This window comes from Pongo pygmaeus, chromosome 3 (genome assembly GCF_028885625.2).
Source record: "Pongo pygmaeus isolate AG05252 chromosome 3, NHGRI_mPonPyg2-v2.0_pri, whole genome shotgun sequence".
In the NCBI taxonomy this organism is placed as follows: domain Eukaryota; kingdom Metazoa; phylum Chordata; class Mammalia; order Primates; family Hominidae; genus Pongo; species Pongo pygmaeus.
The window spans coordinates 68,479,379-68,498,569 of record NC_072376.2 but is presented as its reverse complement, the minus strand read 5'-3'; the positions used below and the strand labels follow the sequence as shown (position 1 = coordinate 68,498,569).

Genomic DNA, 19,191 nt, shown 5'->3' with positions numbered 1-19,191 from the left:
GAGCCACTACAAGATGTGGCTTGTGCAAAGAATGATCTATGCATATCGCATACTGAAATTAACTTTCAGTTCATTCCCAGTTCCAAGTTCGATACCTTTTCTTCTTAGCCACAGTCTTAAGATGGAGTTTCGCTCTTGTTGCCCAGGCTGGAGTGCAAGAGCGCCATGTCAGCTCACCACAACCTCCGCCTCCCGGGTTCAAGCAATTCTCCTGCCTCAGCCTCCCGAGTAGCTGGTATTACAGGCATGTGCCACCACTCTCACTAATTTGTATTTTTAGTAGAGATGAGGTTTCTCCATGTTGGTCAGGCTGGTCTCGAACTCCTGACCTCAGGTGATCCGCCCACCTTGGCCTCCCAAAGTGCTGGGATTACAGGCGTGAGCCGCCACACCCAGCCAGCCACAGTCTTGTGTATCCTTCCAGACTCATCTCACATCCTATGGCCTGGTCATTTTTCCGGCTTTAGCCTCCATATTTGTCTTTATTTTTACAGAAATCTTTCAGTAAACACTGAAGGAATTGATACACATTAGTAACATTCAGCGTTGCTATTGTTTTGCTTTGTATCTCTTCTGAACTCCCAAAAAAAGGAACATTATCTATCATCTATCTATCTAGCTAGCTATCCAATGTTTTACATTTTTAATAGTCTGCAGTCTGTCACTGGGTTATGTTGTTTGTGTGTAAATGAATGCATGGAGTGAAGTGAATGAAATTTACAATGTAACTTTAAAACTTTTGTTTCATACAAGGTCAATCCTCCCATATTTTCAAGGCATTTAAATTCAGGTACACATGGCCATGAACAGCAAAGGTGGCCTACAGCATGGAGGAGTGATTTATTTTTAGTGTGCTTCTTGTGCAATACTGGAAATTGAATTGATTTGCCCAGGAAGAAAGACATTTTTTCTACATTCAAAGCTGAGATTATATATACAATGGTGCACCAAGCTAATGTAACAAAATCAGCAACAAAAAAATACAGTCACCATTCACAGGTACATTACTTTGTAGTGTTGAAGAGAAAGACATGGTTGAAAAATACTTTTTCTTAAGGGGACATGAATTAAAATTGCCCTGGTTCTTTTTAAGCTGAGGAGATTTATACATGTTAGGTTTCAGTTCAAAACAGCTAGACAAGGACAATCTTATATCTTAAAGTGAAAGGTATTAATTTGTTAAAAATTATACTATTTATAAATTTATATGTATTAGGTAAGGAACCACTGAGAACTCCAGAAAAAGTTGCTTAGGAAACTGGAAACAATTAGGCAAAATGTAAATTTCAAAATGGACATAGTCAAGCTGAACTATGAGGAAGCAGTTAGAAATACTGGGTGTGTACATTTGTGTGTCAGCAAGTGAAAGATAGGAAGAAGGCAGCAGAAAAAAACAAAGTATTATAGAAAGGCAATGTAGAGTTCATTTATACATAAAAGAAAGGGTGGCAAAACTGAAGGAAAAAAGCAACAGAGGCTATTTCGGGTAAGGACAAGACCTGGAAAGTAATATTGCCTCTGAGACATACCTTCGTATCCTAAGTGGTTTTCAAATGGGTGGATATATCTGGATCAAGCCAGGTAGGGATTTAAGACCTGAATCTTTGAGGCTCCACCCATCCTGCCATCAAGGCTGCCAGTGGCCAGCTCTCACCCTTTCATCTCCGGCTTTGGCCTCCTGCCATGGTGACAGTGTGCACTTTCCCCTAGGACACCAGGGAAGCACCACTGGAGAGAGGCCTTCTGCAATGCACAGAGAGGAGGGCATTCAAAACTGGGAATGTACAACTTCCGAACTTTGAGTTCTAGGAGTCCAGAGAGATTACACAAATACCGACAGTGTCCCATTCTCAAGCCATATTTAAATTCATCACGTTTGCATGACTAAGTAGAAAACAGTTAATATGTAACCATTAAAAAATTAACAGCAAACAATTTACATAATTTTTATTGTAAACAGAAGCTCATTACTAGTTATTACAAACTGAATCAACTGAAACTCAAGTTAGCAATGTGAAACACATTTATAGGCTTATTTTTGTATAGCGTAATTGGTAATTTTTGCCCCCTCAATACTTTTAAGAAGACTGCTAAAATTTTCAGCATTTCAATGATCTCTTATTTGTCAAGTTTAGCACCATGACATTCTCATTCCCTTAAAAAAACACTCATTCAAATCTAGGTAGAATTTCCACCTTTCATCATCAAAATTATCACACAAAATTTATTTTGTTTTTTTCACAACGCAAAAAGAAGACAAATAAGTATATTTTAAAATATTATCAGCAGTCCCTGTTTTGTGTTGTTTTACATTTTTCTGTATGCCCATTATTAAGAAATCTTGCATTGATTTCATTTGCCCCCCTTGTCATTGCAACCCACCTCTAGAATACTGTGGTCATTGAAACTAGCATGTACCTGCACCCCCTCCCGGGGTCCCATCTTTGTCACCCACCTCCCCCACGGCTACTGCTTGTCATATCTGTGCTCAGTGCAGGGATGAGCACACAGCAGGAAGAGGCGAAGTCAGCATTTCATTTACAGAAAAATACCATCTGGTGGAGACAATGAGTTGTTGAAGATTTACTGAGGATAAAAATAAGCCGGCCAGGCGTGGTGGCTCACACCTGTAATCCCAGCACTTTGGGAGGCCGAGGCAGGCGGATCACGAGGTCAAGAGATCGAGACCAGCCTGGCCAACATGGTGAAACCCCGTCTCTATTAAAAATACAAAAATTAGCCGGGCATTGTGGCACATGCCCGTAGTCCCAGGTACTCGGGAGGCTGAGGCAGGAGAATCGCTTGAACCCGGGAGGCAGAGGTTGCAGTGAGCCGAGAGCTGAGATTGTGCCACTGTACTCCAGCCTGGTGACAGAGCGAGACTCCGTCTCAAAAAAATAAATAAAAAAATTAAAAATTAAAAATTAAAAAAGTCATAAGTAAAATGGAGAGTTTGCCCCGTTCTGCTTTCTAATAGATTTTCCAAGCCTACGTTTCAGGGAAAAAGCCAGGACTACCTGTAAAGTATCATAAAATGCTATGGCTGTTAACCTTCAGTTGTATAAAAACATCAAAATAGCCTCTCATGTCAAAAGCACTTCATGGAGATGTATCAAAAACACAAGTATTTCCCAAAAAAGAGTAAAAATAGATTATTTCATGAACTACATTTAATAAATAATATTTTGTAATATAGTGTTTTCTGGTTTTTATAAAAATATTTACTTAAACTTTTAAAATAAATCTAAATAGAGCAGACAAGTAATGAATATGCAATTTAATTTACAGACCATCTGAATAAAAATTTCGGCATTTTTTTCTGAATATAATTCAGATATTAAATGATATTGAATAAATTCAAATGAGTTCAAATATCACTGCAATAACACTCAAGAGGTTATAAATCTCATTCTTTTCATTTAAAAACAGCGCTCAGTGTCAGTAAGTCAATCCAATTTCAGTATAATTTAATGACTTCATAATCTCTAAGGTATTTGATTTTTCTACCACAGAAATGTGACAATATTGAATACAAATTGTTTTTTGTATTGGTTTTCTTATGTGCACAATTCAAAGTGACCCTGACAGAATGCTGTTACACTTGAATGCAGGGTTGGGCCCATGCCACATCTCTACAGCCTATTTTACAGCAAACTCCTTTGGGGGCCCTGTCCCTGATTCTGTGTGAGTCTTAATAATACCAGAGAGTTCTTTTCCAATCAAATACATTAAAAATCAACCAGCTTGAGGGTTATAAATAATTTCAATGGGATAGTAATATTAGGAGCAGAGATAAATTATTATCCCTACCTAAAAATTATGTGTATTATTTCCTGCATTAGCACTCTTTAGTCCAGTGCTTCTGGACTTATTTTCAAGGCATGGTGTACTTACCAGGCCATGCATGGCCCAAAGAACTTGTTTGGGTCTATGGCCTCCCCACTTTCCACTGTGTTGCCCCGAGTGCTGGGGGTATAAATATCTTGGCAACTCTGTTACGTATTGTTACTCCAGTGTGCCAAGGTCCATTGCTGGGAAACTGAGGTAACTCACAAGTAGGTAAATTTGACCTCTCCATCGTATAATATTTTGGAATTGGCCCAACATAGCTTACAATCGGACAGTGATTGGTCCTTTCTGGGTCTGACGTGAGATTTATTTTCTTTTTAACTAGAATAAGCATATCTGTTTTGTTTGATTCTCATCTTCTTAGGTAAGTTTAAATTAACCTTTGTTCATCTTTCTAGAGTTTTAAATAATTAAAAAGTCAGTGCAGATAGTGAAAACAACATGGCATTTGGAATCAAGTACATCCAGGTTTGAATTATGCCTGAATTCCAATCCCAACTCTGCTACTTACTATGTGATGTTGGGCAAGTTTCTTAACTTCTCTATCTTCAGTTTCTTAATGAGTAAAACTTGGATAATACCACCTATTTGCAGGGTTGTGGTGAGAATTGGGGATCTAAACATGCAATGCCTAGGACAATGCCTAGGATGTAGAAGACGTTCAATAAAGATAGTTATCATTATTATTTAAAAGTTAAAGCTGAGATGGTGTTTTAATTTCTACCACATTGTGAACAACTGATAGTTATCATTATTTCAAATAAACATTCTCTTACAAAATATTTTCTTCCTAGTGCAAAACTAAGGAACCATTGTTTCTATCTCACATATGTACAGTTCTTTAATGACTTCACTTGCATGTGAGAATATGGCTCAGGCTTAATGCACTAGAAATCTGCATCTTTCCTTTTAGAAGGTAAAAGGCAGAGCATGAAACACTGATGCCGTACCTTTTAAATATCTTAAGTGGGTCTATCCCCATTAGAGTTACCAAAGTTTACTTACAGTGAGTCTAAACAGCTGCTTCAGCCCTTTAACCTTTAGAAAAGGGATAGTGGAATTTTAAAAACACTTATTTAAATATGAATTTTGATTTTATTTGCTTCTCATAATTATTTTAGGGAACAGTAAATATGAAATTAGTGTAAATTAATAAAATGTATTAGAATTTAGGCTCTCTGAGAAGATTTTAACTATGTAGACCATAAAACAGATACAGCAGTGCTCTGCCATTAAAATAATTACGAGTTATCACAAACTCTGTAAAAACAATGATTTGCATGCATAAAAAAGTCAAGATATAAACATGTTGGTGACCTCTGGGGTTCTTTTAATGAGTGTTTCCACAGGGGTTGTCTGAGATTTGGCAGCCCATGTTCTGGCTGGTTACTTGCACCTTGAAGAGCGTCCCATCAGCACACATGCAGAGCTTGTAGCGTACCCAGTCACCACTACCCAACTGGTCTCCACTGGAGGAACTGGGTAGGCGGGTGGTGCTGACCATCACAGATCCATTTAGGATGATACTGTTTTCCTATTAGGAGAATAGTAATATGATTTATTTACCTCCATGAGTGGGTACAGAACAAAGTCAGTTAACAAAACTTACTGAAATATCAACGAGAAAAGCAAGCAATAAGAGTAAAGTCACAAACAAAACAACAACAGCAACAATAAAAAACAAAATATCAGGATTCAACGAGTGACTTCTTCATTTCATATATCCATGACATATGTAAATAAATCTGCAACATAATTTCTCTATTATTAGTTAAAATTACATCAGAATTCCTAAGTGCATAATAAAATTGATGTTGATAAAGTTTCAGATCATTTTCATTTGTAAGTCCTAAGAGAACTATAACAAAGGTACTGATTGATAAGTTTGTGATCATGAGTACAAAAAGACTTTTCCTGGCCGGGCACAGTGGCTCATGCCTGTAATCCCAGCACTTTGGGAGGCCGAGGTGGGCGGATCACGAAGTCAAGAGATCGAGACCATCCTGGCTAACATGGTGAAAGCCTCGTCTCTACTAAAAATACAAAAACTTAGCTGGACATGGTGGCTGGCACCTGTAGTCCCAGCTACTCGGGAGGCTGAGGCAGGAGAATGGCGTGAAGCCGGGAGGTGGAGCTTGCAGTGAGCAGAGATCACGCCACTGCACTCCAGCCTGGGCGACTGAGCAAGACACTGTCTCAAAAAAAAAAAAAAAAAAAAAGACTTTTCCTCCTAGAGGGAATTAATTTTGATTTCCAATGTTTTTGCAACACTGCAAATGAAGATTCAAACCATATAATTTAAAGACCAGGCATTCTAGTCTGGAGGTTCTTCATGCCCACTGTTCCAGAAACATTCTCTTATTGTAGTTCCTTAAAATCCTTCTTTTTAGGGACTCTTAGGCCTCTCTTGCTTTCTCCCTTTCCTCCTTTCTTCTTTTCATTCACTCAACAAATAATTACTGAGTGCCTGCTATATGCCAGACACTATTCTAGGTGCTGGGGAATACAACAGAAAGTAAAACAGGCAAAGCCCAAATTCTTATTGAGTTGATGTTTTAATGGGGTAGGGGGAGACCATAAAAAAAATGAACAGTAAAACACATAAGACATCAGGTGGGATAAATGCTATGAGGAGAAATAAAGCAGGATAAGTAGAGAGAGAGTGAGCAGGTGGGGACTGAGTTTTACAGGGTGCTCAGGAAGGACCACCTGTGGTTTGATAAGGTCACATTCCAACAGAAACTAGAGGAAGTGAGGGAGGAAGCTGTCTAGGTAACTGGGGAAGGGTACTCCAAGCAGAGGTAACAGTGTCTGCAAAGGCCCCGAGGTGAAGATGTGCCTGGATTCCAGGGACAGCTATGAGGCCAGTGTGGAAGAAGCACGGAGGGTGAGGGGAACAACCAGTAGGAGATAAGTCAAAGAAATAACTGAGGATCAGACATGTAGGCAGGGAATAGACTTTAGATTTTATTCCAAATTATACAGGAAGCATTTGAAGGATTCTGAATACAGAAATGACTTGATCTTTTTAAAATGGCCACTCTGGCTGTTGGGTAGAAAACAGACTATGGGAGTGAATATTTGGAAGTAAGAAGATCAGCCAGGAGGCTGTTCCAACCATCCAGACAGGGAATGATGGCAGTTTACACCAGGGTGGTGATGGCGGAGGTGGTGAGAAACAGCGAGACTCTGTATCTTCTGAAGGTAGAGCCAGAAGGCTTTGCTATGGACTGATGGGTGTCATTTAATGGTACAGGAATACTGAAAGAAATGCATGCTTGTGGGGATGGAGAATCTAACTTTTCAACTGTTAAATTTGAGATGCCTATCAGATATCAAAATGGATAATGTTAAGTAGGCAGCTAGATATGCGACTCTTAGTTCAGAGGAGAGGTTAAAGCACAATTCCAACTTTGGGAGGCATCAGCTTACAGAGGGTATTTAAAGCAAAGAGAGAAAATTGGTTATAAATAATGCAGATGGTTAACTGATTATGCAGTGGTAGTATATGCAATAGACAGTAATTCTTAAGTGACTAGTTTTCCAATTTGTTCCAATGCTGCCATCTTGTGGTCATTTAATTTTACTTTCTTTAAATTGTTTTTTTTGTTGTTTTGAGACAGTTTTGCTGTCTCCCAGGCTGGAGTGCAGTGATGCGATCTGGGCTCACTGCAATCTCTGCCTCCTGGTTTCAAGCGATTCTTCTGCCTCAGCCTCCCAGGTAGCTGGGATTACAGGCGCCCGCCACCACGCCCAGGTAATTTTTGTATTTTTAGTACAGATGGGGTTTCGCCATGTTGGCCAGGCTGGTCTTGAATTCCTGAACTCGTGATCCACCCGCCTTGGCTTCCTAAAGTGCTGGGATTACAGGCGTAAGCCATCATGCCCGGCCTAAATTGTTTCTTAAACAGCTTTTTCAAAAAAGCAGTTTAATTGATAAAATTATTTCTAATGATTGGCTTATACACTTTAGAACCAACCACTGATATTAATGAAGTTATAAAGCTAATTATCTTTTTAATACTAGGTTATTTTCCTTTAACAGGAGAGAAACTGATATGTGTATATGTATATTACAAAGTATTTAAATATTTGTCATACTAACTACAAGGTAGAATGGGACAAGAAGTGGCAGGTAGAAAAAAATAAAAGGTTTGGTAAGTTCCTAATGGTCTCTAAACAAATCTCTTGCTTCTGTGACTTTCTACTGCTGAGAACAGCAGTTGTACCGTGGCTATTCTTCAACAGTGTTCTTAGAAGAATGGCTTCTTACACCACAATATATATACAAATTAACTCGGTAGGCAACTGAGTTTCTGGCAAGAATTACATTTTATGTCCATCTTTATTATTTAGAGATGGGATTATGTGTTCTGGGGGAAAAACTGCTTATAAAAGTAAAACAACTACTTTTAAAAAGTATTTTTCCCAAGAACTATGAAATTGAAATTTTTTAAATAAGAAAGAATGATAAGTCCCTACATTTAAGTTCACTTTTGTCATGTAATACTTGGTAAGACAAATTTAATTCGCTTTAATTAAATAGCATATTGCAGGTACCCAAAGGCATTTTGAATAAGTATACTTTGACCAGAATTGTGAGCCATTAAAAAGTTTTTGGACTTATGGCACATGAAACACCATACCTGTTAAAGTTCAGATATAATCTGTTAAGCACAAAGAAAATTCACTTTCAACAGCCACGATAAAGACAAAAACCTTTTTCCTTTACAATTAATAATAGATTAAAAATACATTTTTAATAAAGATATCTAAATAAAGTAATTTTATAAATTTGCTAATTGTTTTTTTCACATCACTGCATATGAAACTCAGGGAGGGATGTGAAAAATCTTTAATTAAAAACAACTCCAAGGCATGAATATTTACTTTGATCTTCCAGAATTCTCTTTTAGAAGGTTTTTTTTTTTTTTGCCTTCTAAAACAATACAAGTGATCATTATACAAAAAAAAAAAAAAAAAAGAGAGAAAGAAACAGAAAATACAGGCTAGTAGAAATAAAAATAAAACAAATAATCTGTTATCTTGCTATCCATAGCTAAACATTGTTGACATTCTGGCACACCCTGCCAGGTTTTTATAAACATACATATGTTCTGAAAAATAAAAATAATGTATTTCACAAATTGTTTTGTAACTTTCTTTTACTTCACAACCCACTTTGAACATCTTTCCATGTCAAAAAATAGACAATTATATCATTTTCAATAATTGTATACTATTCCACATATGGATTTATGTACCCAAGAACCTAATAATTCTCTTAAGCTCTTAAAAGAATACTCACCGCCTTTAACTCCATATTACCACCCATGTGAAATTCAATGGTTTTGCCCATAATGAATACTCCTTCATTTCCACGCACAATAGCACGCCCATCAACTTTTATATTTAAATCACTGGTAGCATTGCTAGTAATCTGAAAATTTAAAAAACAAGTACTAAAAAGAGTTTCTAAATTAATGTGAGAATTGTTATCAGAGATAGAGAAATAGAAGTTTCAGTCATGAGATATGAAAGTCAAATGTTTCTATTAATGTTTTAGAGATGTGGAAATTGAGATAAAGATGACTTGATAATGATCACACAAGCTAGTTAATGAAAAATCTAGAATTAATCCTTTCCAGTGTTCTTGAATATATTCTTTTATACTACTTTAAAACAGTATAACTCTCCTCCCACTTTATAACTCTAGAGAATAACTCTCTCCCATTAGTAAAACAAAGCCAATAAATCATACCCTTTCAGTAGATGCTTTTTGAACATTCAAACTTTTCACTCCACTTGGCAAATGAAACTCATGAGTTTCATAGTCTGTGCTGAATAAGATATTTTGAGTCCTCGGGTCAAAAAACTGCATGCCGATGTCACTTGTAATAGAAGTTTTGTTGTTTTCTACACTGAGCTTTGTTGTCCCTTGCTGAAAAACAATCTTCAAAAAAAACAGTTTATTGTGAATATATTTTCAAAGAAGACTGCAAACAAAATTCCTGAACAATATATTTTAAAAATTACAAAAATTACAGAAATTTAAAAACCGCAATAATAGACTAATTTCAAATACTTTTAACTCTGTCTGTCCTCCCTCCATCCACTTGGAAGAAGAGTTCTTTAGAATGAAGGCTTATACATTTATTTGCTTATTAGCTCTGCAAAAATGCATGAGTCATGGAGGAACATGGCCCAAGGCCTAAGATAGGCAGGGGTGGTGGTAAGAATACCTCCTTCAGGTTTTATTCAGTTGAAAACTATGTTTTCAACTCTTGGCATAGGATGCCACTGACTAGATTGGCATATTCTCTTCAAGAGCCCCCAAAACTACAGAGTACTCTCACCTGGGAAAGTGCTTTCTTAATGGCTTCCTCATATGGAGGAGAAAAGAGTAACCTATGTATTCTCATACTAATTACATCTGTCATAGAAATGCTACCATTGAACAAAATCTCAAATATTAAGAAATCATCTAATTTTAACAGATTATAAAAGCAATAGTATTATTAAATATTAATATTTATGGATGTGTTAAACTATTCACTATATTCATACATTTATAGATATATTATAAATATACTAATTTTTCTAAGGGAAAATATCTCTTTCCAATAATCAACTCTAGGTTTTTGCAAAGTATTTTTCTCTAATGCCCCTCTCCTGTTCGCATTTCTTTCAGTTAATGTGGCAACTTACAGGCTGGTTGTTGCCAGTGATGACCAAATTTTCATTTCGCCTTCCTCCTACTGTGCTTTTATAAAGAGGATGGATCACTCCCATGTCAGATACTTGCTTAAATCGAAGCAGGCCACTTTCATGAAACTCCATACTATCACAGCCATTTGGTCCAATGCGAATCACGGCCCAAATAACAAGTGTTATCTGAAAAAGAACACAAGTCCACTGTTGGTAGGCCGCATACATTTAATGTAATTGGAAAAGAAATAGAAAATATTATCACCAAAATGTTAAAGACCTCCTAAAATGTTTAATCAGTGAGGTAAATATATCAACTAATTTTCCACTTATAAACAAAATGCATTTTATTTTTATTAAGGTATTACATGCAAATAGCTAAAAGTCAAAATGTGCTAAAGGTCTATAATTTAAAAAGAATAGTTTCTTATTTTTTCTACCCTCTCCACATCTCATTCCCAAGAACAACCACTTTCAACAAATTTAGCTATTTCATCTAGAATCTATCTCCTCATTTCTAAATATATGTATTTCTTCTAAACATATATTTCTAAAATATCTAACAAATATTTCTTCTAAATATATGTTATTTCTTCATTTATCATAATTTAGGTTTTATCTATTAATTTTCTATTTTAGCAGATGAGAAATTTAGCTCATTTATATCTCTTTTCTTTTCCAGCTCCAATCTCAAGTTTTAATTAAATCCGAGGTCATATTTTCAGTATTACAACCATGTAAATATTGTTCATTACCAAACCAAATATGTCCTATAATGGCAGTTTCTTTCCTGTACCTGTCTCTCAGAGTTTAATACTTCGTTTTCCTTAGTTTCTTTAAAAATCTAATTAATCTCAAATCCTCCAATATTTCTGTAAAATCTCTCAATACAATTTTCTGTAGGTCTGAGCCTCTCAGATAATGTATTAGTTCTATTTTTCTCTCTCGGGAAATCTTTCTGGAACCTCTATCTTTCTGGTTTGGTCTGTGTGGACTGGACTGGTCTGTATGGGCCCCCTGCACAGCTGTAATCATAAACTTTCCCTTACTTTTATGCTGAACTTCCTTTTGTCTTTCTCTTGTGATGGACACCCAGTTTCCTGTATCCTCATCTTTCTTTTGGTAGAGCACATCCTCCAGTGGCTTCTAAGCAATGTATGAGAAGTAAAATTTTTTGGGAAGTGTGCATGGCAAAAATGTGTCCTTATAATGCTTCATATTTGATTGCTAGACTGGCTAAGTATACAATTCTAGATGGAAAATTATTTTCTTTCTGAATTTTGAAAGTCATTGCTTTATTGCCTTCCAGGTCCCAATGCTGCTTTTGGGAGGTCCTATTCCATTCTGATTTTGTATTCTTTACACATAACCTGTTTTTTTGCCCCCGCTGGAAGATATTAGGATCTTTTCTTTATTACTGGTTTTCTTAAATTTCATAATGGCCTTGTTGTGTCTTTTTATGCATTACGCTGGACCCAGTACGGTAGTTTTCAATCTGTTCTAGGAAATTTTCTTGATTTATGTATTTGATCATTTTCCCCCCAGTGTTTTCTGTGCTCTTTCTGAAACTCCTATTAATAGCATGTTAGAGCTCCTGAGTTGATTAATTTTGTTGAAATTTCTGGAAGAGTTTTTTTTATCTTCTAATATCTTCTATCTGTCTATCTATCTACCTACCTACCTACCTACCTATCTATCCATCTACCCACCCACCCATTCATCTCTGTGTGTGTGTGTGTGCACGCGCACGTGTGTGCGTGCACGCGCATATCTATGAGTTCTTAATTGTTCCTTTTTTTTTTTTTTTTTTTTTGGTAGAGACAGGGTCTCACTTTATCAGGCATGAGCCACTATGCCTGGCTTGCGCCTTTTAAATGGCATGTTATTCTTGTTTCATTGATGCAGTATATTCTTATTTCTCTGAAAATACTGAATTCAGGGTTTGTTTTTTTTTTTTGGTAGTTTTTGTGGCATTTTCTCTATTCCATGAGTTTCTATTTTTTCCATGGTTTAGGAGTTTTCGTCTCTATCATTTTTCAATTCTTGGCACTTTCCTCAAAAGTCTATTGATCCCTGGCTCAGTATTCATACTTAGTGATGAATTCATAGAAAATTATTTGAGGGGTAGGGCTTGTGACTGACAGGTGTCACAAGAGGGAAATTAGATGGCTTTTTCACCGGGACTTGCCAAATGACAGTATCTTCAGATCTTTTTTCTACATGCATCAGGAATCCCAGAGAAGGCTCTTCTGTCTCTTGCCTGGCGGCCAGGGAGCTCGAGGTGGAGGATGAGGAAAAGAGAGCGTGGGAAAGGGAGTCTCAGGACCCAGACTTTCCTGTTTCAGTATGGAAACCCAACCCCTACTCTCCAGTATCCTCAGGCAGATAGAATCCTCTCTGGTCCAGTGTGTCCAGAGACACACTAGTTTTGTATGACATTAGGAGGGGTAGCTGTCTAACTGCTGGCTGGAAGGGAGAGGAGGCCTAGGGATCTCACTGCTTCTTATACAGATTTTCAAATGACTTCTCTGTTTTCAGTTCTTGCCTCACTTCTGCTTTTCAAGGTACTGGAACTTCTAATTCCCAAGGCTTTTTAGGGTTCTACAAGGTACTTCCACCAACATCCCCTCCCCAACAAGCAGATTCTCCTCTCTGATAAGTTATCTGCCATTGTTCCTCCTACTTTGTGTCTTCATTTATTATGGTTTAGGATTTCATTTGCTTCCCACTTTCTTCAAAGATATTTCTGTTTCTTGACATTGTTACTTTGGAATGAGCTTTTTAGAGAAGAAGATAAAAATGCCTTTATGCTGCCATCTTGACCAGAAGTCTCCAATAAAATACATTTATAAAATAAAATCCATTCAGAATTTGTGCTCCTAGTAAAAATTTATATATCTAATATGAAATATATAGGAAGAGGTCTTTCTGATTTGAGTGAAGAATTAGAAGTGCCTTGGACATACATAAATACAAAAAGACTGCCTTGCATGCATTAGAAGTAGAAAATAACACAAAAAGAATCACTTCAAAACTGTTGCAGACTATGTTCATGATCAGTCTTAAGTATACAAATAATCATTCCTTCTGAAAATATATGTACATGCACATGCCAGAGTTTCAAATTTAACCCCAGATAGTCACAACTTCAGATTAAAAGGATTTCTTCATTAAAAAAGCAAATATCTTTGGAAAAGGCATCCTATCAGGTCCTCAGTACTTTAGTGTGAATCAGCCTACCAGATTCTTGCATCCTTTGACAAAAGGGACTTAGGACTATAAAATATAACTTTTTACTGCCATCAAAGGGTTTAAAATTTTAAAATCCAGCTGAGGAGGCAATATTAAATGTAGGCAAAGTTAAATGAAAACAGAAAGGATTATATTTTTAAGGAGATGTGAAAGCAATAAAATCATCTTGGCAAAGTTCTCTTCTATTGAGTTGATCCTATCCTTATTAAAAGTCTCATGTTCTACCGACTGAACTAGCTGGGAGCCTCACAATTCTACCCTTGCTAAAAATTAAGTCCATTAAAGGGATAAACCCATGCACATTTTTTTGTAAATGAAATTAATATATGAAAATATTAGCACACTAGTTTTTTTAATAAAGTATTCATTAAAATTCAGTAAGAGACAAGACATGTAAAGAAAAGGAGAAAATAGAGTCTATGATTTCACTATAAAGCAGATAAAAAATTCCCCATGGCAACTAAAATGAGTATTCTTACAATATACTCACTATTAAATTGATGACAGCCAGGATAAACAAGAGGATAATCACACAGATGGCTAAATTGCCCTTTCTTCCTCTCAACCCTGTTTTGTGGAGACGATCTTCATCAATCGGAATGTATCCAGCTTTAAAGTTACTGTTGTGCTCTTTATTGACATTCCTTCTCTCAACAGCCTTCTCACGCATGGACTTCTTTACAGGACCATTGGAACTTTGCTAAAAATGAAATACAACATAATGGAACAGCTATACCCTCTTGTTTTGGTGCATTTATCTATTAGGTGCAAATTCATACCTATAGCAAGCTGAATTGGTTAGACACATTTTCCATGAATAAACTACAAGTCACATTGAGTTGCAGTTCCAAGTAAGGGCATAACTGTACTTAGAAGGAAAGTACAGAAGAAACTTCAAGGTCACTATCTGATATTTTTCCATTCTGCTTTCAACAGTCCCACTGTCAAAGTATACAGCTTGTTTCTGAGCAGAGTTGTCATACATATCCTATAGTGAGTAACTGCTTTTATTAATAATTTATTAATTTTTTTACGTATACAACTGGCCCTCCATATCTGTGGGATCCATATCCATGGATTTAACCACTGTGGATCAAAAATATTTGGGGCCAGGCGTGGTGGCTCACGCCTGTAATCCCAGCACTTTGGGAGGCTGAGGCGGGTGGATCACGAGGTCAGGAGTTCAAGACCAGCCTGGCCAAGATGGTGAAACCCTGTCTTTACCAAAAACACAAAAAAATTAGCCGGGCATGGTGGCACGCACCTGTAATCCCAGCTACTCCGGAGGCTGAGGCAGAGAATTGCTTAAACCTAGAGGGGCGGAGGTTGCAGTGAGCCAAGATCGCACCAGTGCACTCCAGCCTGGGCGACAGAGCGAGACTCCGTCTCAAAAAAAAAAAAAAAAAAAAAAGTGAATGGTTGCATTTGTACAGAACATGTACAACAGACTTTTTCCTTGTCATTATTCCCTAAACAATACAGTATAACAATTGTTTACATAGTGTTTACATTGTGTTCAGTGTTGTAAGTAATCTGCAGATGGATTTAAAGTATACAGGAGGATGTGCAGAGGTTACATGCAAAAACTACACCACTTCATATAAGGGACTTGAGCATCAATGGATTCGGCTATCCTTTGGGGGTCCTGAGACCAATCCCCCAGATATTGAGGGACAACGGTATATATTTTCATTTATATGAAAATAAGACTGGAAAGGCTGACACAGTTTGTTACTTATAATTTCACTGACTAGAGCTCACATTACCCTAGATCAGTAGTTTTCAAATGCAGGGTGGGGAGTCCTGGGAGGGTTCCACAAACCCCTTGGGGGGCTGTATTTTCGAAATAACACTGAGATACTGTTTGCTGTTTTTACTCTCCTAGGCCCATGAATGTAAAGGCTACATGACCAACGTGATGGCATCATCACTCAACGGAATGTATGCTTGTATAGCCCTGTATTTTAAAAATTTCTCCGTTTTAACTTCTATAGTAAATATCAATGAATATAATCCACATAAACCAAAGCTCTTTGGAATCCTCCGTTTTTTAAGAGTGTAAAGAGAACCTGAGACCAAAATGATTTGAGAACCTCTGACCTAGACTATGGTTGAATGACATTTTGGGTAATAATCCTGAATATCAAGAGCACAAAAGAAATGGGCAGAAATGGATACTGTCCTACTTATTTCTTAGAGCTCTGAGAAAATTCAGTTGTTGAATACGCATGTATTAAGCACTTTATGCTTAAACACTAATTCCATAGATAGGAACACAAAAGAACTATAGGAAAGGGTCCTTATCCTCTATGTATTAACAGATACGATTTGTGTACATGTTAACATTATTTTTTAACAATGCAATAAAGCACTCTGTATGTTCAGGTGCCAAAATCAATAGTCTAGGCAATACACACTGCAGAGTTCAAAGGGAGGAGAGACAGGATGACCTGGAATTGTTAGGGAAATGGGGAGAAGTAGATGGGTCAGATATGGCAAGGCAGGGAAGAGGAAGTTGGAAAAGTAGGGCCAGGTTGTGAAGGTTCTTGGACAGCAGGGTACAAATTCTAGTCTTTATGTTCTATTTAATTGGGAGTCACTGGAGGTTTTTGAGCACAAATTCAGAATGTTAAATGTGTGGGCATTTGTAGGAGAGAGAAGAAAGAGGAGTACCAGTAAGTAGGCTGCTGGGGATGTTGTAGTAATGGAGGATTGTGGTAAGAGGACCTAAACTAAAGTGGGATGAAAAAGGACAGATTAAAAAGATACTTTAAGAAAAGACTTAACTGAATTTGTAGTCAGGTTCCAAAAAAGGACGTCAGGCTTCTGACAGCCCTAACAGATGGGCAACTTAAAAGTGTTAGCCAAAGTTTGAATATAGGTCCACATGAAAGAGAGAAAGGACAAAATTCATCCCTCCTGAGACGTAGTCTTTACTCTTCTCTGCCAAACCATGCACATTACTGTCTTCCTCTTGATGCATTTAACATTTATTGAATAGTTACTATAAGCCAGGTGCTCCAAGCTACCAGGATGAACATAGTGTCCACCCTCAAGGAGCTTAATTACAGGCCAGCCAGGTAGACAGACAAGGTCACTAACAGTTCACACAGCATGGCAAGTGCTGTAGTGGAGCAATGCATACAATACGGAAAGGGTACAGAAGAGGAATGCATCTCCACCTAGCAGGCAAGGGCATCAGGGAGAGTTTCTAAGAAAAGCTGAAGGTTGAGTTAACTCTTGAAGGACGGACAGGAGTTAACCAGGCAAAAGACCTGAGAAGGTCATTCTAGGCAGAGGAAGAAGCATGGAGACTTTGAGAGGCAACCATCTCTGGGAGAACTAATTTTGGTCACTTTATGTGGATGGTGAGAAGGATAGGTGTAGGGATGAAGCAAGAAATACAGTGAGAGATGTGCTTAGGGGCCAGTAAGCAACATAAATACCATGACAAGAATGGACTTTATCCTGAAGGCAAAGGGGAACTACTGAAGAGTTAAAATAGGTTTCCTATACAATCAGATTTGCATTGTAGTAAAATCACTCCAAAAAGAGATGAACTGGAACTGAAGAGCCTAGAGATGAAGATATCAACAGCAGGGTTCTCTAAGAGTCCCAATGAGGTACTGACTGAGGTTTGACTTTGAAGCTGAAGTCTGGGGAAAGGTGTTAAGAGGCAGAACTGTCAGGATCTCGTGATTGTTTGGATATGAATGGGGCACAAAGGGGTCGAAGATGATTCCCAAATAGGACTGGCTATATAATTGGTGGGGCCCAGGGGGAAAAGAAAATGTGGGGCTCACTGTTTAAATCTGAAGCCCAGGACGGCAGAACATTAAACCAAGTGCAGGTCCTTCTCAGCTCCCTTAAACTGGCCTTGGTCCTAAGTTTCTGGCTAGGTTAAACAAGTGAATGGATGGTTGTAGCCTTTTTAATAGTAAGTATGACAGAGTCCAGTTTTGAACATTTTTGAGCTTGAGATGCCTATGGAAAATTCAGTTAAGTTCAGGGCTAGAGACGTAAGGCGTAAATTTGAAGTGGAGACTGAGTAACGGATCAGACTGCCCCACTTATGTGTAAAGCAAAAATAGAACCAGATGGAAAAAGAATCATCTGAAACAGAAGCTGATAACTTAGGCGGGAAATGAGGAAAGCCAAGGCACAATTTAAATCCCAACTCTAAGAAGTTTTGTCTCCTTTCAGTTTCACTCATTCCTCTACGTTTTATTTTACTGTTACAAATCTGCAGCCTGCCTATTGTCTTTAGCTGATTTTTCTGCATGTATTTGGCTGTATGACTTTAAGCTCCTTGAAGGTAGATTTTACGTGTTTTATCTTCAGAATGAGCCCTCCAGTGACATATATCTAATAGGTCTCTAAAAAGTTAATTATCTAAGAAAATCGTTCCAAAGGTCAAAACTTGACTCATTTTTTTCAACAATGTTTTAGAATGAGACTTTTTAAAGAGAAACTACTATAATTGTTCAAAGGAAAAGTAAGTTAGGTAAGAGGGAAAGTTACTGAAAATTATTTGTATTATAATAAATCACCCTAGCGATTACGTGTATGTATATATTAATACACACACACATATGCATGTACATGTATGCATACGTATAACTAGATTTTGGGGGGATGAGGAGCCTTTTAAACCATTCTAAGTTACAAGTTTACAATGCAGGTCAGAAAATCTTGGATAAATCATTTTTAAAAGTGAACAGGAGATAGTTTTAGACTGGTGACTAAATCTTCAGAAACCAAAGCGGGAGGTGAAATCTGGGATGTCTGCATATTGGAGATGGCAGAAACAAAAAAAAAAAGATGGCAAGCTGACACCAGGGCAACAGCTGACCCGTTTCTTGTCTAATGTAAGAGGAGCCTTCTCGCTGGGGCTGCGGTTATTTTTATCCAAATCTCTGCTGGCGGCTGAACAGGATACGTCCCTGGCACGTCCCAGCGCAGGCTTCCAGGCTGGCTCGACCGCCTTCCACGCTCTCCAGACGGAGACCCCTCCTCACCCCCTCCGAGGGTCAGCCAGGCCAGGCCGGGCCGAGGCCGAGGCCGCCCCTGGCTCCTGGTCCCCAGCTTGTGCCAGCATCCTCGGCGGGGGACAGCTCCTCCCGCCCCGCCCCGCCCCGATCGGCCCCGCCGAACCCAGACCCTGCGGCCCGCGCGCCCCGCACCCACGGCCAGCGCTCCCGCGGGCCCAGCCGTCAGGACCCGGCCTCCCCCGCTCCTCCAGCCCGCGGCCGCGGCGGTGCTCACAGACCTGTTCTGCAGCCGCCGCCGCCGCCGCCGCCGCCATCTTTCCGCGCCCGCCGCCGCCGCGCTCCGCGCCCGACTGTGCCCGCCCCTCCACGACCGCACCCCGCGCGCCTGCGC

The 19,191-nt window shown here is 38.3% G+C and overlaps 2 protein-coding genes across 2 annotated transcripts in view; both read right to left on the bottom strand.

Moving 5' to 3' along the window:
• LRRC66 (leucine rich repeat containing 66) overlaps positions 1–2,017 on the bottom strand; it is a 23,335-nt gene extending 21,318 nt beyond the window's left edge. Inside the window, exon 1 of the mRNA XM_063663696.1 lies at positions 1,530–2,017. The gene's annotated coding sequence lies outside the window, so the exon portion shown is untranslated. The remainder of the gene's footprint in view (positions 1–1,529) is intronic.
• Positions 1,933–19,191, bottom strand: SGCB (sarcoglycan beta). Its single transcript, XM_063663697.1, has 6 exons — positions 19,079–19,191; positions 14,300–14,509; positions 10,558–10,743; positions 9,611–9,802; positions 9,158–9,289; positions 1,933–5,383 (listed from the first exon to the last, which is right to left on the bottom strand). Exons 1-6 carry the CDS (start codon positions 19,112–19,114, stop codon positions 5,180–5,182), a joined length of 960 nt encoding a protein of 319 aa, XP_063519767.1. The 5' UTR covers positions 19,115–19,191; the 3' UTR covers positions 1,933–5,179.